This window comes from Geospiza fortis, unplaced genomic scaffold (assembly GCF_000277835.1).
Source record: "Geospiza fortis unplaced genomic scaffold, GeoFor_1.0 scaffold279, whole genome shotgun sequence".
Lineage (NCBI taxonomy): Eukaryota > Metazoa > Chordata > Aves > Passeriformes > Thraupidae > Geospiza > Geospiza fortis.
Window position 1 is genome coordinate 3,112,916 of NW_005054352.1, and position 18,019 is coordinate 3,130,934.

The window sequence follows — 18,019 nt, forward strand, 5'->3', positions numbered from 1 at the left end:
CCTGCTGAAATGTGCTAGTAGGCAATTCAGCTCCTGAATTGCTACTTGAAATTTACTGTGTGATGCATGACAGGCTTTGCTGCAATGCAGCTCAGGTTTCTGGATGAAAGGTGCTTGTTTGTGTTAAAGTAATTTTATTTCCATAGGTATTTCAAAACCTGGAAATCCTACACAGTTCTTAGGGGATGGATTTCCTGAAATAGCTGCTGAGCTTCCACCTTCTCAGCCAATTCATGACACTTACTACTTTCACTGAGTACCCTGTCATCTGTAGAAACAATAATCATGTCACAGTACCCCAAGTGTACTGTGACGCCAAGAATATAGAGTTATTTTGCTGCTGTGTCATTGAATATGGTATCAAAGTATCAATGTAAGGAACTCTTCTCTCCAGCTGTTCAAACAAGACTTTGTTGGAGAAATTTAATAGCGTGTTGTTGACAGGACTGCACAGCAGTTGAGTACTTTTGTCATGGTTTAGGAGTAGTATTCTCCAATTTAGTGTTCCCACTGAAATCACTCCAAACCACGTACCACTTGCTTGCTTCTCTGTCCCCCTCCCATTCCTCTGCGGCAGGCTGGAGCAGAGAATTGGAGACACAAAAGATAAAGGTCATGGATTGGGGTCAGAATGATTTACTAGAAACAGCAGAACTAGAACAATTTACTAGAACAGTAACAGCAATAACATTAATAACAAAAATGTAAAAGAGAGGTGAGCAATTCACATTTGAATGCTCGCCACTATACTATGCAGAGCCCGACAGTACCTGTTGGCTGCCGCGCTACTCTGGCCTGGAAGGGACCCCTTCCCCTGTTCCTGGAAAATGACGTGTGGTACACAATAACCTCCATGTCTTAGCCTTGTCCCCTCCTGGCTGCTGCAAAAATGAACCCTATCCTGGCTGGAACCAGGACGACTTTCTAAAGAGCACTTTCAGTCCAAAGTTTTGTTCAAGTTCTTACTGTGTGTTACAGCTTTATTTCCAGTTTGTTGTAGTGAGTGCTCGTTCAAGATGCCATTTATGATTAGGTGATTGCTCATTTAGCATGTTCTGATATGAGCTGAGTTCAGAGGCTGGGATGCTGCAGTTAGTTTGCTGGTGCCGAATGAAGTGACTCTCTACAATGCCGGGTTATCCAAGAGTATTTCTGCCAGAAAGCAAATGCCGGGAATTACATTTTTCTGCAGTTAAAACTGCAGATGCTCTGTTGCCTATCTGTTCACTGAAGAGCCAGTTAGGCTGGGGCTGTGTTGGCACATCTTATTCAACCAAGGAAGGGAATAAAAGTGACAGATAAAACACAGTGATGTGAAATGTGCATCAAACCTGGTTTTGTGTGATAATAATATTTTACTGTAAAATTACCTATTCAAAATGTTTAATCTTTTTTAAGTTACTGATTGAAAAATCTGTCTAAACAAATAAGTTATTAAAATGAAATAAGCATTATGATAGCATCAAAATTAGCATTATGGAAGTATCAAAAGGGAACCATTGTGGGTGGGATTTCTGTGGGAGAATAGCCTTTCTTTAGCTTTCTGATCCCTTTTCCAGTCCATAGTTTCAAATAAGTTCACAGAGAAGTGGTATGGATAAACCTTTAGAAAGGATGAGGAATCAGTGATGATTTCACAGAAATATGTGCTAGTGCATACATCTATCTACATTGGGATCCAGCCTTACTCCTTTTTATTGTTCACTGCACCTATTCCCATTGAATGTGTCATGGTACAACCCCACCCCTGCAGAACTGGAGCTTGGAATATGTGTAGTGATACAGTGGAATTAATTTTACTATAAAGAAGCCCAGTTATTATTTCCATTTCACTTTTTCAAAAGTGATCCTTTTTATATTGTTCTATCTAGAGCTTCTCAAGGCTGTTTTCCAAACCTGCATAGAATTGGCAGCATTTGAGCAACACCAGTCCACAATAACAAATACATGAATTAATGCAGCCGACAGTTTGCATTAATGCTGTTTATGTGTTGCTTTTGTCTCATTGCAGGATGGACGCTTGACATTTTTGCCTGGAAATCACACTGTAGATTTACCTTCCATAAATTTTATGAAAAGACATGGCACTGTTTTTCTTAATGCCTACACCAATTCTCCAATTTGTTGTCCTTCCCGTGCAGGTAAAACCAAAGATACAAGCAAAAACCAAGCAAAACACCAGATAAATGCTTGCATATGTCAATTTAAATTTGTGGTAATGATGGGGAATTTGAAGTTTTTTAATGGGGAGGGATTTGTTTTGTTTTTCAATAAGATCCTTTTTTTTTAGCCTGTGTTTGAATTCTTATGGTATTCTTCTCTTTCATCTGTTTATCTATTCTGTTTCTTATGTTTCGTCCTTTATTCTTTTGTTTTTCTTTTGTTTCTCCTTTTTCAGTTAAGTGTAAGCTCCCAAATCTTTTTACAAACTCCACTGAAGCTTCATATTTTTAAAAAGTCTTCTGGATTTGTAGAGAAATCATCGATTTGTTCTGCAGTGCTGAAACTACACTCAGAACTACTCTCTCTTCCCAATACGAAGTTAATAAATATCTTTCCTGTATTCAGCAAAGAGAAATAAATAATAATAGCTGAATAAAGTGGTAGCAGTTGCCACAGTCTTCTAGATACATGACGCATCTTTCAGTAGCTTTAATTGAATACTTCCATGTTTTTCTTTACTTAATGTGATTCTTGTTCTGTGTTCAATTTCACAGTTGCAGAATTTGCTAGGAAGATAGAAGGAAACTGTATTCCTCAATCAAAGGTTACATCTTAAAACATTTCTACCTTTTTCAGTTGTTGCAAAAACCCTCCTTAATCTGTATAAAATGTAAATCCTCCTTGATCTAGCTATAGAAAGGTCCCCCTTCACTCTCAAAGCATACACTGAAAGAAGCAGCAGACAAAGGCAGTCTACTTTTGTCATATATAGGGTTACATTTTTAATATTCTCTTTATTGATTACCTAGTCCCCATTCTTTTTTCTCATGGTCACATTTTAAGTGGATGATGTTACATGAACAAGTGGTCAGCCTTCCTTTCTTTTTCTTGATGCTTGAGTCATTCAGCCATTTTTTTTTTTTTGCTAAGAACAATACTTAATATTATTTAATTTTAAGAAGTTTGTGCAAATGGCAGGTTAGTACTCCTGTGAGAAAGTGCATAATGAATTAAACAATTCATCACTTGTGTGTAATGTTATAGGTAGCTGTAACTACTGACCTCATATGTGGGGCTCTGAACCAGCAGGACATCTTTTGGTTAGCCAGGAGCTTGGATACCTGCAAGGAACTGAGGGTACATCTGTTGTGGAGGTGTCAGGAATGATACCTGAAGACATAATGGGAAAGAGGGCTTTGGAGTTGGGAAAGGACCGGTATTGCCATATGGGGCTGATGCACTTTGCTTACAGGATATTTCTATTGCTTGTGAAATGAACTTAGTTCTGTTTAGGAACTACCTTTAACTCTAAATTAGCACTGCAAAGAGTGAATGATTCTTTATAAGCTGCAAAGGAATAGGAATTCACTTAAAAAATCTTCCCTCATAGTTCCTTTGCAACTCTTGCCTTGGTTTCCTTTCTTCTTGGTATCTTCTTTAATATTCTCACTTTGTTTCTGCAAGTGATAGTGAAGTAGATTGCCTAAAAAGAATAAAATTGAGGGCATATTGTATTTATGAGAATACTGTATTGTAATTCTCTCCACAAATATACTTAACTTTAAACTCACATTAAATCTAACTGTAGTAAGGGTAACTTATATTCTGAAACACATGTAAATATAGGATTGTTTAATCAGGATCTCTACTACCATGCCATTTTCTTTCAGAAATCAAGAAGAATATTTTCTGGTCTAACTAGAACTTGATTTAATGATTGCATAGCACCTGGAAAGATAGGACATTCTTCTGCAATTCTGGGGATTATTTGAGTAAATTTTGATACATGTATTGACTATGCAATAAGATTTGGAAGAGTAATACTTTGTATTCCTTGTTCTATTGTATCACAGTTTGGACTTTTTACCTCTGTAATAATGAGAAGATTAATCCCTTCCCAACCTTATAGGTAGGGAGTACTAATCACTCATCATTTTTTTCCCCAGCTATGTGGAGTGGTCTTTTCACTCATATAACAGAATCTTGGAATAACTTCAAAGGTCTAAACCCAGATTATGTAACATGGATGGATCTCATGGAGAAGAATGGCTACCATACACAGAAGTTTGGGAAATTGGACTTTACTTCTGGACATCATTCAGTAAGGTAATCAGGTAGATTCTCCTGCTGTGAAATGGGCTGCAGTAAACAAATCATGTAGTGTGCTGTCATGTGGTTTCAGTCTCCAGGTGAAATGATAGTAGCTTTAACTTAAAAGAAATTGTGTTAGGTGCCTAGCAGAGATCTGTCCTGCAACTTCATGGAGAAGCAAGCATATCTCTTGCAGCTGTACTTTGTTTTTTACCTGTAGTTGGAAGGTAATACAGAAACTGGTTTTGCCCAACATGAATGGTTATTTTCTAATACTGGTATTATTGCTCCCTAAGTGAAATTCATAAGCTGTTTTTGCCTTGCCTTAAGACTTCCTGACTTCCTAATAGTACTAACAGTATAGGAAAAGCAGAACAAAACCCCATACCTATAATAATTAAATATTAAGCCTAGTGTCACAAAATGTCAGAGGTTTTGAGGGTTTTTTTTGAAGGCCATAAGTGTTCAAAGACTTGTGCCGTTGTGGTGGGACCAGGGTCACCATGATAGAACAAACTGTTCTGTGACTCCACCTCCTCCAGTGAGCAGGAAGGAGAAAAAACAATGACTCAATGGTGAAGATAAGGACTGAGAGAGATCACTCAGGTATGCAACAAAACAGACTTAACTTAGGAAAATTAATTTATTTTATTGCTTATTAGAAGCCAGAGTAAGGCAACGAGAAGTAAACCCAAATCTTAAAACACTTTTCCATCACCCTTCTACCCAGGCTTAACTTCCAAATTCTCTACCACATCTACTCACAGGACTGTGGTCAGTTCATGACACATTGTCTCTGCTACTCACTCCTCGTGAGGGGAGAACTCCTTACCTTCTTCTGCTTCAGTGTGGGGTCCCACCCCAAATAATTTCTCCAAAGTGAGTCCTTCCCATCGGCTTATGTTCTTTTACAAAGTGCTCCAGCATGGGTTCCTTCCACAGGATGTGCTCTTTCAGGAACAAACTGCTCCAGTGTGGGTTTCCCAGGGGGTGACATGTCCTGCCAGTAAACCTGCTCCAGCCTGTATTCCTTTCCCTGCAGGTCCACAGGTCCTGCTGGAAGTCCAGTGCAGGCTTTTCACAGGATCACAGCCTTCTTTGCATATCCATTTGCTTTGGTGTGGGAGACTTCGTGGGCTGCAAATGGATATCTGTTCCATGGACTGCAAGGGTACAGCCTTCCTCACCATCTTCTCCATGGGCTGCTGGGGAATCTTCATTCTGTGTTGTTTTTATGAACATGCTCTATCTCACTGACTGATAATGATGTCTGTTGTTAAAATAATAATAAAGAGAAGCTTTTTCTTTAATGACAAACAGGCTAGAGTTATTTAATGCTTCCTTTTTAGTTATGAGTGGATTTGGTTCTTTAAACTTGATTCTAATCTCAGTCTGACTGGATAATCAGACTGGCCTATGGCCTACATAGTATTTTTTTTCTGTATAAATCAGTATTATGACATTAGGTGCAATTTGACACACCCACACACACCTTTGTCAGAATTTCATTTTAATGTTTATGAAACATGCTTTCTCTGTAAACCAGATACCCTATATTGTTCTAAGTAATTTATTTAAGCCTGTGTAGGTTGAAAGTGTGAGCCTAAACAAGAAGTTAAAAGAATAAAAAAATTGTTACAGATAGCTTTTCTAGAAGTTAAAGTGCATTGGTAAAATTCCTTTGGAGATAAAACTAGTTAGGTGCTCTTTAAACAGTAATAATGTTGTGTTTTGATAAAAGCATGTGATCAAACTTTGAGCAGTTTTATACTTTCCTTTGTAATTTCTTGGTTATATTGAAATTGCCATGAACAAGATGATGATTAGTCAGGGTCTTAGGTAGTCTGCCTCTTACCAATGTCCACCATCATTCACTCTAGCAAAGAAACAAGGATATTTGCAGCTCAGATTTTTTTTTAGTGTTTTAGAGAGACAACAATTGCCATGACATTAGAAAATCTGTTCAAAAATATTTTATCATTAAAATGTTGCCGTTTTCCCCTCCTTCTTGCTTTCTTTACACTCTTTTCTATTCTTGTTTGATAGGATTTATACAAGAGAAATAATTCTTACAGATTTTTGTCTAAATGAATTAATAAAAAAAGCCACATCCAGAGTGTTGTTTCTAAAGGCAGCCTCACCAGTAAAGTTATTTCCCACTATACTCTTTCACATAAAAATCTCAGGCGCAGTTTACAAATAAATAGTGTGTGAATCTGTGCCAAAATGTGGAGAGAGGTTCACAAGATGGAATGGTATTTCTAAGTATTATTTTGTAGATGTGAGAAGAGCCATTCTGACATAAATGGGTAATAAATAAGAAAGAAGATTCAGAAGCAGGCATAAAAAGGCTGAAGGTCTGATTATAAAATATATGCACAATCATTATTGCTCAATTGAATAACAATTCTCCTTTTTGCAGGTATTGCAAATAGATTGCAACTGAAAGTTGCAATTCCTGAAGTTCTTCAGGAATTCATAATCCTTTTTGCTTGGAGGAAAAGCAAAGAAAACATTTTCTGTTGAGTGTGTGACTTGTGTATGTATTTTCAGTAACCGTGTGGAAGCTTGGACTAGGGATGTTAACTTCCTGCTCCGACAAGAAGGAAGACCCATGGTGAAACTTACAGGCCATAGGAAGCAGTTTAGAGTAATGGAAAAAGATTGGCAAAATGTCGATAAAGCAGTAAATTGGATAAAGGAAGAAGCTGTTAACTTTACTCAACCATTTATTCTGTACTTGGGACTAAATTTACCGCACCCGTATCCATCACCCTATGCAGGAGAAAATTTTGGATCCTCTACATTTTTAACATCTCCCTATTGGCTTGAAAAGGTATGTAAATATAAAATTTAAATACTAATTTATTAATAATACTAATACTTATTTAGTATTTATTAAATACTAATTTATTAATAACTGTATTTTAATACAATATTTTATTATATAATGGTTTTTCAAGATAGTTTTGATATTTCACTACACAGTAAGAAAATACTTGAATGAGATATTCGATTTCTGATTAAAGGCTAAGAAAATAGAAGTGACAAATTTGTCTCTGTTGTGGGAAAAGGTTTGTTAGCAGTAGTCATTGAATCAATAAGTATAGTGTTCAATAGCTAGAACACATTAATAAAAATGAGATTGTTGCTCTTCTTAGCTGTAAATGAATTTTAGTAATGGTCTGAAGCTCATTGCTATGAACATTGTGTATTTTGCTTGTTAGAAATGATACTATATGTAATAATTTTGTCTGAGTTTTACAGTGAAAGATTGACTTTTTCTGCAGTATGGACCTAGAACATAAAACAACATAAGACACAGCGAAGTCTTCCTTTTCTGTTAACTTCTTCTGTGCTACTGTAGGTTTTCAAGCAGGTGTCCTTCAAGAAGGTGTCCTTATGTCTGTATGTGTAAAACTAGGATATAGCACTCCATTCCAAAGAAGAGATACTTCTTTCAGTCTTGTATAGTTTCCAGTTGACATTAACTGCCATAAAATACAAATTTACTACAATAGATTTAATTGCAGAAAGGCATTACTATTCTCTGCAGCTGCAGAATTAGAATTAGGTTGATAAGACTTTATACTTCAAAAAACCCCTCCGTATGCAATTTATGTAACTTGTGGCCTTTTCCATGACAGAACTGCTAAACCTCTTTACCTAGGTGTACCAAAAATACAAATACCTAGAAAAAAAGGATTTACAAATGAAGGTTGAGAGATGCGATTTTTTTTCATCATAGTGAGGGTTGTGGGCTCTTCTGGGAACGGTGAGAAGTTTGTAGGGAGAGGAAGATCTGTCTTAGTTATTAAGGAAAACTTGCTGGGTGCTGATTGCTAGGTTAGATGTATCTTGGGAAGCATAGGTGCTTTTTTTGAGTCACAAACAGTTATAGCATCTTTGACAAATTTTTGTCATCTTTTATCCAGTCAGAGTACCTTAACTGCACAGTTTGCTGGGCTCCTTCCCACCCCTGTGTATACATACTGCATTGTGTGGGCTACATACTACCATTTACTGACCATTGGCCAGTTCTTCTGCAGTGTAGCTCCTTTTTGGTCATGGAAGAAGCAGTCTTTTAAAATCACAGAGGCAATCTCATGAAGAAGTTTGATCACACAAGTGAAGAACTGAATTAAATGTCCTGTTTATTTGGGCTGTAATACAGATCAGAGTATCAACACAGTATGTTTGTGAAACACTGTGTTGTCAACCAGATGGTCGTCTAGGTTTCGCACAAGTTGTCATTTTTCAGGGCATGTGGCTTCTTTCCTAGTTGTGAAATATGTGTCTTGGTAAGACAATTCAAAGAGGTAGACATTCTGAAATGAGCTCCTCCCCTTAGTTTCAACCAATCCCTTTCCACCAATAAGGAACCAATACCAATAGATACAAGTGAAAATATAAATTTACTAACAAGTGAAACAGCAACATGCAAAAAATAGCAGTGAATAATCACTGGATACAAACTTGCTGAATCACAGGAGCTCCACAGGAACAAAGAGATCCCAAACTGGTGGGGTGCAGCCCCCTTCTAATCTGACAGCGCCCCGCTGCTGACTGCCTGCAGGGGGTAAAGGGAAAGTGGCGTCAGGCTCTTTCCAGGGTGGCACCTGCCACCATGCACTCCAAGAAACAAAGGGAATGGATGGCAGCAACCCCTCCTGGGAAGGCTGAAGCTTACGAAGGTCTAGTGGCAGATGGGAAGTTCTGGCACATGTGGGGTCAGCACCGCTGTTTGCTGCTTCCTCTTGCACCCACCGGATTCCACTGGTGTTGGTGCTGGTGCCTTCTGATCTGCTGGTGTGCTAGAGAAGGGAGCAGGGGAAACTGGTCTCTGGACACTGATGTGGGGTGGCCCAACCCCCTGATCAAGCTTCACTGCCTAGAGTTTGCAAAGATAACTGGAAATACAGTTTCTGTTCACTAAATGCAGTTCTTCCAAGTTGCTACAGTTGGAAGCCCAGAAATTCACCCATATCAGGCTCCTCTGAAGCGGTGTCTCCTCCTTCAGCAGAAGAGGAAGTCAGCTTGGGTTTCTTGACCTTTTAAAGAAACTGGAACCTCCTGGCTGCCCTGCAGTTCTTGTTCCAGCCATACTTCAGGTCTTAAAGGCACAGTAACAATCTTATGGCACAAATAGATATGTAGTACAGTAACATTTTGGGTTACCCAGGACATTACCATAGACAGACAAAGGGATTGTGGCTTTGTGAATATTTAAAACTAGGCTGAAGTCCTGTAGAAAAGAATCATGGATGGAAAGGGACACTTTTTGCTCTCTTATCTTAAGCGGCTGATAAGTACCATTTGCAAAGTCCAAAATGTAACTCCAAAATGTAGCCAAGGACCTTGAGGAGCAAGAAAATGACTAAAGCATTATTATTTTATCTTAATGACTTTTTCTGGCAGCGTTTTTTCTATAGATCCTAAGGAAACTTATATTTTGTTGTGTCTATTTGACTGTTACAAAGCCAGGTTTTACTTTTGTGGGTAGTAGAGCTCTTGCAGATTTATCAGCTTGTTTAGCTGGCTGGCTTTTCCTCCAAGTAACAAGTGAAAGTACAAGAGGAAATTGCCTCAAGTTCCCTTTTATTTAAGAGAATATTTACAAGTATGAGAGCCAAGGCTAAATGTGTATGTCAAATTTCAAGACTCTAGAGCTAGTACTGAAGCAGACAGTATCTGTGACTATGCACAGTTTGAATATACAAATAGATTGGCTTTTTGGTTTCATACTGATGTTACATTTCTTTATAACTAAATAGATTGACCTATGTAGAAACATGTAGAAAGTATTAGAAAATTGGATTAATGTAGTGAGTTCTTTTTATTACGATGCCAAGACTTGTCATCACTGTCCTGGAGGCTTTCCCAGACTACATGGTTTTCCAGGTTGTTCTCTAGTCCCACATAACACACAATCTTTTATATCCATAGGTTCATACTTATTCTATAATTACAAAGACTCTCTGCCAATATTCTGTACCTACTCTAGAAGAGTGTTCTGTGATATCTCTCTTAAAAATATACAGCAGTTGGTGAAGCACATATTTGTGGCTCCTAGCCTTAGTTTCTAGTTGATTTTCATAGGTTAAAAAAAAAAAAATTACCTGTGGAACTGTGGGGAAGTATGGAGGAGGTAGCTGCATGGTGTAACAAATAAGCAGCTACTGTTTCCTGGGCCATAAATTGAGAACTATGAATTTATGCTATACTTTTTAAAAATAAATCTGTGTTAAAAAACTTGTTTAATTCAGTTGCTAAAGTAATGTTAATTTTCTCTTATTTTTTAGGTAAATTATGAAGCTATTAAAATACCTAAGTGGTCTTCTCTTTCAGAGATGCATCCTGTAGACTATTACACATCGTACACCAAGAATTGCACAGGAGAGTTTACAAAGGAAGAAGTGAGAAATATTAGAGCATTTTATTATGCTATGTGTGCAGAGACAGATGCCATGCTGGGTAAGTAATGTCTTATTACACAATGGGTTTTCTAGTTCTGATTTTTTAAAGAAAGTGTTGATAGGGCTGATCTTTGGAAGAAAAAAATAGAAAAAACACCACAATTCACATCTGGGTGTTGGAAGATGCTCATTCAGTCTATATGATAAATGAGAGGATACCATTTTAGTTGAGTTGGGAGCACTCTGAAAAGTAATCACAGCCAGCAGTTAGAAGCTCTGTAAAAATCCTGTGACTGCAGCAAAATATGGCATGACCCATTGCACTGGTTTAAAACCCAATGGGAAAATTAACCCATGCAAGCTGCCCCTCCTCCTCCACCCCCTTCCCAGCACAGGAAATACTCGGAGAGGCCAGAAGTGGGAACAACAATTTTACCAAAAAACTCGCAATAAAGACAATATAAATAAAAGAGGACACAAGAGGAGAGTGCTCCACCCACAGGAAGAGTGTTCACCAACAAAAAAGCGAAAACACCCCCCAGAGAGTACCTAGTGTGGTTTTTCCAGACAAAGGCAAGATGGCACCTGTCATCTCCATCTCCTCCCCACTGGATCCTGCAGCTCAGAAAAATGAAAGCAATGAGGCAAAATAGTTTCTGCAATTTGTTATCCTTTCTCCAGCCTGGAGGAAACAGTGGAAAACAGGAGCAAAGCAAAGCCTGGAGAGCTAATTAATCCAAATAAAGAGTTCTGTAAGTGCTGGCCTTGACAGTGGCAGCAGTGGGGAAGCACTAGCAGCCGTGATGGCAGCAGCATCTTCCTGCTGCTGCAGGAGTAGTTACAGCTTGTCAGAGTTTCAGAAACAGTTACAGCCTCCCTTGATTTCAGCAACTGTTAAGGGAGCAGTTCACACTTTTCCACCATAGAGGTAAGACTAATCAACTTCAACACACCTAAGTGTCTCCTCCTGAAAACCATGCCCCCACCATGACATAGGTGGTATGTTATTAAATAGTGCTGGAAATTCCACCCTTCTTTTCCTCTGTACCCAGGATACCCATGTACAAGAGGAACTAAATCTCTTTGATTAAGTGCTAACTGAAATAATGGAAACACTTTTGTGAAGGGGACAGACTGTAAAAGCTGAGCTGGAAGAAAAGATACATTTTAGGGCATAAGTTGTTTTCCTTAGAAGCTGATTTCAAATGTGTAGACTGGATAACAACTGTTACACAATGACTGAAGAATAAAGTTACATTTGGAATGTCCTTTAGAAGCGCATTAGTGAAAGTTGTGAAGAAATAATTAATTGTACATTTAGAATTTTTCAGAGTTTGCAGGAAGGTCTACAGATAAAAAATTTACAATGCAAGTTGGTCTTAATTTCCAGCATTTTATTTTTTGATTTGAAAAGTGACCATGAATGAACAAGAATTTGTTTGCATCCTAATAAGAAATTCATGATCAAATAAGCTAATTTTTTAGGCATATGACCTAAACCAGGACACCATATTAGATTGGCAAAGTGAATTAAAAGACACAGAAATGCTCCTCCTCATTTTATGAATGAAACAATGGAATCCTTACAGGTTCAGGAAATAAGGGATTGCAAAATAACTGCACTGCAGTTGTAATTTTATAAGATCTTTTAACTAGTATGTTTAGGCATGAGTCATCCTTAAAGTTTTAATATTTAAGATGCCTAAGTGCTTTGCTTAACTACCAACTTCATTGATCTTGGCCCTGTCTTTGTTGCACAAATGTACGTACCAAAATAGAGGCGTATATGTTGTGTTTTCATTGCACAAATATATGTGCAACAAAAGAGGAGTTTCCTCCACTGGATTAGGAGGGTTCCTTGAAATTTACATGCTGCTTTGCATGGACGGACCTTGGAAGAAATATTTTGAATGTATCCTTTTCAGTACCTTTTTGATGTTGCAGGTGAGATTATTTCAGCTCTGCGAGATACTGGGCTTCTTGGAAAAACAATTGTTATATTCACTGCAGATCATGGAGAACTTGCTATGGAACACCGTCAGTTCTATAAAATGAGCATGTATGAGGGAAGTTCCCATGTTCCTCTTTTAGTTATGGGACCAGGTTTAAGAGAACAGCAACAAATACCAAATGTAGTATCTCTCGTGGATATCTATCCTACTATGCTTGGTGAGTTAAGTAATTTCAGGTGACAATTTTTTTTCCCTGTTACCATTACTATTCTGCTTTTGTATCATAATAGTCAGAATGATGTTTCGACTTTGAGACACAACAGGAGATAATTTGGACCATATATATGGACTTAACAGAAAAAGTAAAAAATGGATGAAAAAATAAAGAAACTGATTATCTTCCTTATTACTGTAACTGTCTTCCACATAATTACACTGACTGCTTATATATAGGGTTATTTGTTAGTAAAAAAAGGAATAAAACCCATTTTGGATATGAATAGTCCTTGCTAGCCTTCACACCCAACAGTTCACTATAGAAATTACGGTGTAAGCGCGACCAGAGATGAGATTAAACTTGAAAGGAGGGGGACAGGTTCATTAACTTAGCAAAGGAATGTCTTTTATGAAGGGTCATGTGGAAGAAGTGTGATGAAAGCTTTGTATAGGAAATATAAAAATGATCTGGGCACACGTAAAAAGGTGTGATAATGGATATCCATTCTTACCTTATGAGATATGAAAGTACTCAGTATTTGACAGAGAATAAAATAAAAAGAACTAAACTTAAATTACTTAGATGGAAATTACATTTAGAAGGGAATTTTTGAACAGTTGTCTGTGATAAATCATGCAAGAGACAATTCTAATTGGAATTAAACATCAGCTAAAGTTATCTTTTGAGGCTTTATCTGTGATCTTTTAGGCTTCCAATCAGAAGAAATATTTTTTTCAAACCAGTCTGGAAGGCTTGTGTCACATGTACACTGCAATTGCTTGGAGAACATGAATAAACATGAATAAAACTGTGCATCTAGCAGTAAATATCAGTGAAAAATCCACTTCTATATTGTTTTAAGTTGATTTTCTAAAAAGTAAACAGAAGTTATTTATCTGTTTGTGTCTTCTCAAAACTTTTGAACCAGTTATGCAGGGAAAAATAGGATATAAAATCTGCGTGGCTTTCTCTTCCAAATTTTGACATCAAATTGTTATGTATATATATCTGTACTACATATGGATCTTATATAAGTTATGTTATCCAATGTAAAGAGTTAAAAATCTCTTATTTCTTTGTTTCTTTTTCCCAAGTGACATAATTGGTCAGATGGTTTAACATCCTTCTGTCTTTTCCTCCTGCGGGTTTTTCATTTGGGCTTTTTTCCCCCAGAACTTTCTGTGCATAATTAATTCCTTCTGTTCTGACAGTTCCCCTTCTCGGTATTCTGAATGTGAAAAAGGCATGTATGATGAAAATGAAAACCTAAAGAGCCATCTCTATCATGTATTATGTTCTCAGTCTGCATGCTGCTGCTGACTAGTGAGGAAACAGATTTCAAGTCTGTTTTTGTGACAAATTTAATTGCTTTGCTTTGGGTTGTCACAGGGGAATAATCTCTCTTTAAGATGCCATCCAAATGCTTTGGTCAAGACTGCCTCCTGCACTGGCTCTGAGAATAAGTGCAAATGTTTTGATTCCAGCAGAATCTGTGTGATACAAATGTACAGTCAGACCTGCAACAGCTCTTGCTTTTTGTAACAGGATGTAGCATAATGTCCAGGCAGCACTAGCTTTGTTGTTCTGTATGGAAATACTTTTGGCTCTCTATTGGAAAAGCAGGAGCTGCTGAATGGCTGGAACATTCTTTATACATAGAAAATCCAGTTACTGCAAGTAATAGCATTACAGGTTTAGGATGACAGAAGAGCCCATATCCCTTTTTCATTTTTCGGAATGTAGTGTGTGTTTGTTCAATTTTTTTTTTGCGCGTGCATGATCAAGAGCTGCTTGCTGGCTTTACATGTTGTGGGTCTTCCTAGTACTTTGTCAGATGCTGGCTGGGCAGAGGGCAGAAAGGAAGACGTGTGCTGATGAAGGAAAGAGTCACCTATGAGCAATTTATATGCACAGAGTATCACCACTCAACACAGAACAGACTAAATACTACCATGGTGCTCTGTGAAATGGAAAGTTTTGAATTTTGAATTACTAAAAACAATGTATAGTGGGGTGATTAAAAATAGCAGTACTGTCATACATGGTTTTTAGGACATGCTTGGGATTGTCAGCTATGTTTTTCAGAATGTTTCTGAAAAACCTTTGCAGTCTTTTAACCTGATCTTTGGGAGCTAGAGAAACTTGTGGTATAAGTTAATGCTGCAGAACTTATGGATATTACAGCATCTCCTATTGGCCGTCTAGTAGGCTATGGAGTCATCCAGTGTTTTCCGTACCTGCACTTCAAATATCATCTTTATCTCCAGTCCTGCCAGGGAAACAAGTGTCCCCACCAGTTACAGGTGATAATAAAGGCCACCTTTCATGAAGCATTTCATTATTCACTAGTGAAGAATGCTACAGATGAGCTTAGCACCATTATTGTTCAAGAAATAAACAGCTACAACATGTTGGATGTGGAGCTTTTAGGGTCCTTTCATGCTGTGTTATTCTTTTTCTTCTGCCTGATATAATCAGAGCAAAAGAGAAATGTTTGCAACTGTGATTAAGGAATAAAATAACACCAACCATCAGAGGAGACTATTGTGATCCCTTTCCACAACCTTCTGTTAAAGGTTAAGTTATACATAGGTGATATATTTGATCAAGATCCGGGGCAGCTTGCCTTGGGAAGTTCCTTAAGGTATTTTTTATTATGTATTTTGGGATAATAATTAGGAGAGCACATGTTATTATCAACATTCAGACACTGGTTGCATTGTGTTAGACTTTTTTAAAACTGAAAACTGCAGTAGCATTTTGGTTTTGTGTTTCTTACCTTAGATATAGCAAGAATTCCTGTCCCACAGAATCTCAGTGGATATTCTCTTATACCGCTGCTACGTGAAAAGGCTGAAAGCGAAGAGTCACCCAGAGGAGCTCGGCCCTCATGGGTGCTGAGTGAGTTCCATGGGTGCAATGTGAATTCCTCTGTATATATGCTGAGAACTGGCAAGTGGAAATACATCACGTACTCAGATGGCTCTTCAGTACTTCCCCAACTCTTTGGTATGCTGCTTTTATATCTTGACTGACTCATTAATTTACTTTAGTGCAAATTGAATCTTAACTGACTTTTGTTTGTTGCAGACCTTACTGCTGATCCAGATGAGCTTACAAACCTTGCCATAAAATTCCCAGTAACTGTACATTCTTTGGACAAAATACTTCGCTCTATAGTAAACTATCCAAAGGTTTCTTCTTCTGTTCACGAGTATAACAAACAACAGTTTATCAGTTGGAAACAAAGTTTGGGTCAAAATTACTCAAGTGTTATTGCAAACCTTAGGTGGCATCAAGACTGGTTAAAGGACCCAAAAAAGTATGAGAATGCAATTGACAAGTGGCTTGGTAAGTAGATACAGACAACCTGGGGATTTCATATGAATGGGGATAAAAACATTATGCATTTGTAATATTATGCTGTATTTCAAATGGTAGAATTATTTTCTTCTATAACGTATTGAAAGTAAAGATAACTGAACTGTTACTGCTTTGTGTGAGAAAGCCAAGTGTGGTGGTGTTCGCAGGGGTCCCAGGATGAGGGAAGAGATGAAAATATTGACTCCACGTTTCAGAAGGCTGATTTATTATTTTATGATATATATTATATTAAAATGATATATTAAAACTATACTAAAAGAATAGAATAAAATGATATATTAAAACTATACTAAAGGAATAGAAGAAAGAAAGCCTTCATCAGAAGGCTTGAAAGGAAGGAAAGGAATGGAATGATAATAAAATCTTGTGACTGACCAGAGAATCTGAGACAGCTGGGCTGTGATTGGCCATTAATTAAAAACAGCCGCATGAGACCAATCAAAGATGCACCTGTTGCATTCTGCAGCAGCAGATAATCGTTGTTTTTCTTTTCCTCTGAGGCTTCTCAGGAGAAAAAATCCTGGCAAAAGGATTTTTCATAAAATATGTCTGTGACAGCCAAGAGCACTTTATATAACTAACCAGCGCTAAAACTTTAGCCAGTACTCTAAAACTAGAGTTTTAGATGTTATTATTCTGTAAGTGTGAGTGTATATGGAAAGGGTTATGTGCAAATACTAATTGTGTGTAGGTAATATTTAGCTGATTGCAAAAGTACTGAGTATTAAGCATTCAAACTCAATAAGAACTTCCATTTATAAGGAAAAGCAAGGATTATAAAACTTAGTGAAGTAAAGTACCAGTTATAGTGGAGTTTCCTGTGTGTATTGTAAGTCTAGATTGAATAGACTTTCATCAAAAAGTTGGTAACCAGTACAGGTCTGAACATACATGTGGTTCATGCAAGTACTTAACTTTATGTGTGACTGACTCCCTATGTTTTCAAGGTCTGTCTGCTAATTTCTTGCTCCTCTGTGCTCATCATCATAAATTAAAAAGAAAAAGCCTTCTTGCCAAGCCTATGAACAGAACAGTTCTCTGAAAAATGACAGTGTGATTTGTATAACATAAAATAAAAACTGTTTGAATGCTATTAGATTCTGCAAGTAAATGCTTTAATGCACATCAGTGAGTGGAGAATTGAAACCTAAAATGTACACAGTGGAGACACAATTGAAGCTTGCAGAAAGAGTTATCAGAAAAATACTGTTTCCCATTTTTCCAGTGACCTGACAAAAAGAAAGTAGTTTTGGAAGAAGGTAAGATTTAGGTAACAGCTCTTCCACTTATGAGAATATGTAATTACAGCAGTGCTTAGGTTTGCTAATTCTTCGTCACCATCATTGCTGCTATAGTATCAGTTCAGAATGACATTATACTTCATACATAAAATGTTTTCTGGAATCTATTATTAAATGCTCAGTAGTAGCAGTAAGCCAGTAAAAATAAACGTAAAAATGAGACATATTTTCTGATGGCTCCACACTCATTTTGTGAGCAACTTCCCACACAGAGTTAAAAAATCTTGAAACCCTGTAGCACATGCCATTATCGTTCTTATTAATATGAATTCACGTATGGTTGAAATTACTTAAACAAAATAAATGGGCTGCATAATTAGACTAAGTATTTATATCCCCATGAAAATTTGTTCAAGAGAAAAAAGAATAGAAATTTTCTCACTTTCCAGAGGTCTGGACAGGATGCAGTACAATGTCCAAAATAGAGTTAAATAAAATTATGGTGAACTGGATGTGTTTTGTGTGTGTGCTTTTTAATGAATGAATGTTTAAATT

General features: G+C 37.2%; 1 protein-coding gene across 1 annotated transcript in view; it reads left to right on the top strand.

Annotated features, from left to right (window-relative positions):
* The window catches only part of ARSK (arylsulfatase family member K), a 23,968-nt gene that overhangs the window by 2,747 nt on the left and 3,202 nt on the right, over positions 1-18,019 (top strand). Inside the window, exons 2-9 of the mRNA XM_031058942.1 lie at positions 2,012-2,141; positions 4,110-4,269; positions 5,297-5,425; positions 6,808-7,090; positions 10,557-10,728; positions 12,615-12,839; positions 15,624-15,848; positions 15,930-16,190. Coding sequence (XP_030914802.1) covers positions 2,012-2,141; positions 4,110-4,269; positions 5,297-5,425; positions 6,808-7,090; positions 10,557-10,728; positions 12,615-12,839; positions 15,624-15,848; positions 15,930-16,190 — 1,585 coding nt within the window. The remainder of the gene's footprint in view (positions 1-2,011; positions 2,142-4,109; positions 4,270-5,296; positions 5,426-6,807; positions 7,091-10,556; positions 10,729-12,614; positions 12,840-15,623; positions 15,849-15,929; positions 16,191-18,019) is intronic.